We start from the raw sequence: 5,585 nt of genomic DNA on the forward strand, positions 1-5,585 counted from the left end.
CTACTTCATTGTGCCACCCTCTGCACCCTACTTCATTGTGCCACCCTCTGCACCCTACTTCATTGTGCCACCCTCTGCACCCTACTTCATTGTGCCACCCTCTGCACTCTACTTCATTGTGCCACCCTCTTCACTCTACTTCATTGTGCCACCCTCTGCACCCTACCTCATTGTGTCACCCTCTGCACCCTACTTCATTGTGTCACCCTCTGTACAGGTAATTGTTATCATATCATCACTGTGTTGCATATTACTTCATCTGCACCGCACTTCCTTGGGTTGCACTCTGCACCGTTCGATATTGCATCACCCTCTGCTCCGCACTTTATTACATCACCCTCTGCTCCGTATGTTATTAGTGCTTTTACTGCATGGTATGTTATTATTACTACACCCTCTGCACCACACGGTATTACTACACCCTCTGCACCACACGGTATTACTACACCCTCTGCACCACACGGTATTACTACACCCTCTGCACCACACGGTATTACTACACCCTCTGCACCACACGGTATTACTACACCCTCTGCACCACACGGTATTACTACACCCTCTGCACCCCACGCTATTACTCCACACTCTACACACGGTATTACTACACCCTCTGCACCACACGGTATTACTACACCCTCTGCACCACACGGTATTACTGCACCCTCTGCACCACACATTATTACTACACCCTGTGCACCACACGGTATTACTACACCCTCTGCACCACACGGTATTACTACACCCTCTGCACCACACGGTATTACTACACCCTCTGCATCACACTTTATGAGGTCACCCTCTGAAATGTACGCTCCCCTGCTATTTTGTGTGTGCAGATGTGACAGTTGATGTTCCCGGCTATGGGAAGGTAGTAGTGGACATAGCATATGGAGGAGCATTCTATGCCTTTGTAAGTGCAGAGAGGTTTGGCCTGGATGTGTGCGCCACTAAGACGAGGGATCTGGTAGATGCTGCAGCTGCAGTGACTGATGCTGTGAAGGCTCAGGTAGGGAACGCTGCCCGCTGCGACCGATCTAATGACCTGTCCTCTGCACCCCCTTATCTGCTCTTCTGTCCGGTGACTGATATATTAACATAAATACTAATATTTCTTCCTCCAACAAGTAATAAAGCTAACACCCCTTGTCTGTCATCGGAAATGTTTACTGAACCTCTGAGTTTTCTTTCAGGTTAAAATCAGCCACCCAGACAGTGAAGATCTGGCTTTCTTATATGGCACAATATTGACTGACGGAAAGGATGGTTACAGCGAGGAGCCCACTGCCAACATCTGTATATTTGCAGAGTCCCAGGTAGCAATCTGTTGATACAAAGAAAACCACCAAGAAGCACTCACTTCTTGAGTCATGCTCCCTACTTATTCTAATGTTTGTCTTCGAGATTAACCCCATCTAATTATGTGTTAAAGGCGTAATCCAGCTTTTGGGGGGAAAAATAAAAAATGCATTTATGATTTTTGTGCATTGGAGCCTGCAAAGCATTGCCACTGCTATCAGCTGTTTGCATCTAGGAGCGATCATCTGTCCCTAACTGCAGATAAGAGTCCCATGTGCAAAAACATCTGGACACCAGCAGGCCACTGCGGCCACTGCCAGCCTGTCATTGCTTTGTACAGGCTTAAAGACTTCTGTTAGCCTCCCATCTCTCCTTGTACAGGCCTAGCAGCCACTGTCGGCCTGTCATTGCTTTGTACGGGCTTAGGGGCCGCTGTCAGCCTGTCATTGCTTTGTATAGGCTTAGCAGCCGCTCTCAGCCCATCATCGATTTGGGAAGGCTTAGTGGCCGTTGTCAGCCTGCCATCGCTATGTACAGGCTTAGTAGCCGTTGTCAGCCTATCATTGCTTTGTACAGGCTTAGGGGCCGTTGTCAGCCTGTCATTGCTTTGTATAGGCTTAGCAGCCGCTCTCAGCCCATCATCGATTTGTGAAGGCTTAGTGGCCGTTGTCAGCCTATCATTGCTTTGTACAGGCTTAAAGACTCCTGTTAGCCTCTCATCTCCTTGTACAGGCCTAGTGGCCACTGTCAGCCCATCATCGCTTTGTGCAGGCTTAGCGGCTGTTGTCAGCCTGTCATCGATATATGTAGAGGCTTAGCAGCCGCTGTCAGCCTGTTATTGCTGTGTACGGGCTTAGAGGCTGCTGTCAGCCTGTCATTGCTTTGTACAGGCTTAACGACCGCTGTCTGTCTGACATTGCTTTGTACACTGTCAATTACAGTTTGGCATTATAATGTAATTTGTCCATTCCTATGGATGCCCCAAGATAGAGCCTCTCATAGATTAGAGTTAGGGCCACACTACACAGAGGAGCCTTGATGAAGCAGTGCAGCTTCCACATATTTAGCAAAAGTTGTGCAACTAAAACCTCTGTTTGTAATGCACGTTGTGAGACAGTGTAAGCTTTTTTTTTTTTTGCAGGCTAGCTGGTAAGTGTGCTGGGAAATTTGTGTTTGTTACAAATTGATTTGTGCTGTTGCCATATTTGTTATGCTCCTTTTACATTCTAGCAGATCAGCATACAATGATATCATAAACATATGTCATAGGTAGACAGAACAATACATTGTTTATATCTGCAGTAAATACTAATAAAAGAATGTTGTCAACTAGATCTCATGCTTGGGTTTTATTGTGTATGAGTTTATGGCTTTTCTATTACTCAATGTGGTACGCTGAGTCCCTCATGGAGGTCCGTATAAAGCAGAAAAAAGGAGTATAGAAAATAATGATAGGAAGCTGAGTCAGACATAGAAAGGATGGGGAATGGGAAGGAAAAGGGAACCTTCCTGTGCATATCCTGAGACTATTCTATATTAATGCCTTCTGTGTCTCCAGATAGGACCAGGTGATATTTATAGATATAGCAGAAATTCAGCAAAGAAATTTAAGTGGTCCCACAGGATCCAAGTGGTCATATACTTTTCAATGGCGTCTTCCTCCCAGGAGGTCATTTGTTCCATGTGTTGGAAGTTTACATTTATTTTTTCATGACTCTTTCCTATAAAGACAAAAAAAAAAATCCCTATATTTTTTTACATTTCCACCTTTTGTCATTTTTTTTCTTTAATCCTTCAGGTTGATCGTAGTCCTACTGGATCTGGTGTGACCGCGCGGATTGCTTTACAATACCACAAAGGCCTAATACAACTGGAACAAACAAGAACTTTTAAGAGTGGAGCCACAAACGCTTTATTTACTGGAAAGGCTGTTAAGGTAATTCAAGTTGACAAACACTTTTTTATTTGAAATCCCTTGTAAAAAAAAAAAAAGATATTTTAGGTATGGGGTAGTCTGGTGGGCTTAGTCAGCTCCTGCTTTCTTATACGTCCAACATTGGGGTCTCCCTGTCAAGGCTGTTCTCATCCTTGGCAGATGTGGGTGTTCCAGCACTTCCTGTTGCATTGTCTATAATAGAAAATAGATCCTGTCATCCCACCCTGACTGCATCTCCCACCTCTTTCCCCCGCTACCTAACTCCCTACTCCCTCACCCTATTCATACTCACCCGCATACCACGCTGACATCCCTAACAATAGAGTTTTAAGTACGACATTGGCTACTCATACGACCGAAAGGATGTCCTATCGCCTATTGATTGATGACTACCCCCCCCTCCCTTGTTATCTTCGGATTAGCAGATACTCTCACTAGCACCTTTTAATATTCCCTTAATGTCCCCCAACGCGCAAAATCCTGGACAATGGCCCGACCAAGCATGGGGGTATAATCACTCCCTATCTGATTCAATAACTCAAATGTTTTCTACATGTTTGTATGCATAGTAATACAACTGCTGTATTTTCCTCTTACATTTCCTGCTGCTGTTTGTTTGGGAGTCTGGAAGGTAAGAACTCATCCATGTTCCTATACTGAAGGGCTCCATTCCAACAGAAAGTTGTTGGTTTTTTTACTTGGAATTCCCCTTTGGGGTAAACTAAGGGACCAAACAGTAAAAGCCACAGAATAAGTCTTACTTGAAGTAGGACTCCTCTCTCATCACTCAAAATCACAAACGTATCCTTGCAGTGGGTAAACCCCTACACCACAAAGGGAAATTTTAGGAAAGTTTAGATAAAGCTTTTTTAACTCACTTGATCCTCGGTCCCGGAGCAGATTGCATTCTCCTCTTCTCCCCCTCCGCTCCAGCTATGCAATGTCCGTCGGCATCCTTACATCTAATGCAGGTCAATGGACCTTCATAAAACATGATGACATTAGTGTTCCTTCTACTGCCGGAGCCCAGGGAAGAAAAGGCTGCGCGGATCGGTCTAGCAGCCCAGAGGGAGCCCCACAACAAGCGTGAGTTTGTGATTTTTCCCCAGCTCTTCTCTATGGCTAAACTCCAGTATGTAAGGACAAATCACCTATTAGTTATGTAACCTATAGAAATATAAAAGTTAGTGATAATTCCCAAAACAATGCTTCCTTTAGGGCCCATTCACACCACATCCAGATCATCTCCAGACCAGATTGTTTCCGGACCCAAAATGCAACCTAATGCTATTTCTGGCCTCTGTTCACACCAAACCAGAAAAATACTGCATGTCTAATTTTCTCTGGTCTGGAATGCACTGGAACTGCAGGCAGGTTCACAGCATTTTCCAGACCAGATCTGGTCCAGAAAATGGTGTCCAAAGCTATTCTGTTCAAATTGTTCAAGCTAGGTCTTACAAACAGATCTGTGAAAATAAATATCTTTTGGATCCAACCCCTTGGTTTGGCATCTTCATTCTTTCTCCAGCCTCAAACATTTTAACAGAGGTTCCAATCCTTTCTACTCTATCCAAAACTAAAAAAATCAAAATGGGGCGGGTACAGCTGGCTCTGCCTCTAGATAGGCAGAGCCAGCTGTCACTCACGCAGCTGGGCGGATCCAGACATAATTGTCGGGATCCGTTTCAGCTGCGGCGTCTCAGTATACTGCGAGCTGTGGCTCGCTGTACACTGAGCTTTGGGTGACGGGAGGACGCTAGTTTGTGTCCTCCAGTTACCCTAAGGAGAACTATGGGGAAAAGCCCTGACCCCATTGTTCTCCTTTAAACAACATTGTGTTGGTTTTTGGATGGCATTAGAAGTGCATTGAATAAACTTATTGCTTTCCCTCTTCTGATATGTTCATTTCTTTACTCAGGAAACTGTGTGTGGTGAACATAAAGCTGTGATCGTGGAGGTCTCTGGCCATGCTTACTACACTGGAACAGCAAGCTTTGTTCTGGAAAACGAAGATGCGCTGAAGGACGGGTTTCTCCTTAAATAAGAACCCCAAGTCAAGCGTCATGATTCTATGAGAGAGATGGTGGATTGTAGAATCATAACACAGCCAATTTCAGTCAACTGACCTCTTTAACAATCACCTCATTTGCTAGACATTAAAGCTGAACAGGAACATTTAGGACACAAATCATTGTGGCTCTGTAATCATTAATGCATATCTAAGGAAGAACTCTGAGGAAAATGCTTGTTTTGTCTAGGGAGCTAAAATCAGTTTTACTCACCTGATCTCTATAGGTTAAACTCGATGGACTTGTGTCTTTTTTCAACCTGACTAACTATGTAACTATGATCC

General features: G+C 44.5%; 1 protein-coding gene across 1 annotated transcript in view; it reads left to right on the forward strand.

Moving 5' to 3' along the window:
- L3HYPDH (trans-L-3-hydroxyproline dehydratase) overlaps positions 1-5,337 on the forward strand; it is a 6,336-nt gene extending 999 nt beyond the window's left edge. The window contains exons 2-5 of the mRNA XM_018562274.1: positions 837-1,006; positions 1,191-1,313; positions 3,095-3,232; positions 5,151-5,337. Of these exons, the coding sequence (XP_018417776.1) occupies positions 837-1,006; positions 1,191-1,313; positions 3,095-3,232; positions 5,151-5,276 (557 nt within the window). The 3' untranslated portion in view covers positions 5,277-5,337. The remainder of the gene's footprint in view (positions 1-836; positions 1,007-1,190; positions 1,314-3,094; positions 3,233-5,150) is intronic.
- Positions 5,338-5,585: the final 248 nt, after the last annotated feature.

This window comes from Nanorana parkeri, unplaced genomic scaffold, assembly GCF_000935625.1.
Source record: "Nanorana parkeri isolate BGI_ZX_2015 unplaced genomic scaffold, ASM93562v1 scaffold20, whole genome shotgun sequence".
Classification (NCBI taxonomy): Eukaryota; Metazoa; Chordata; class Amphibia; order Anura; family Dicroglossidae; genus Nanorana; species Nanorana parkeri.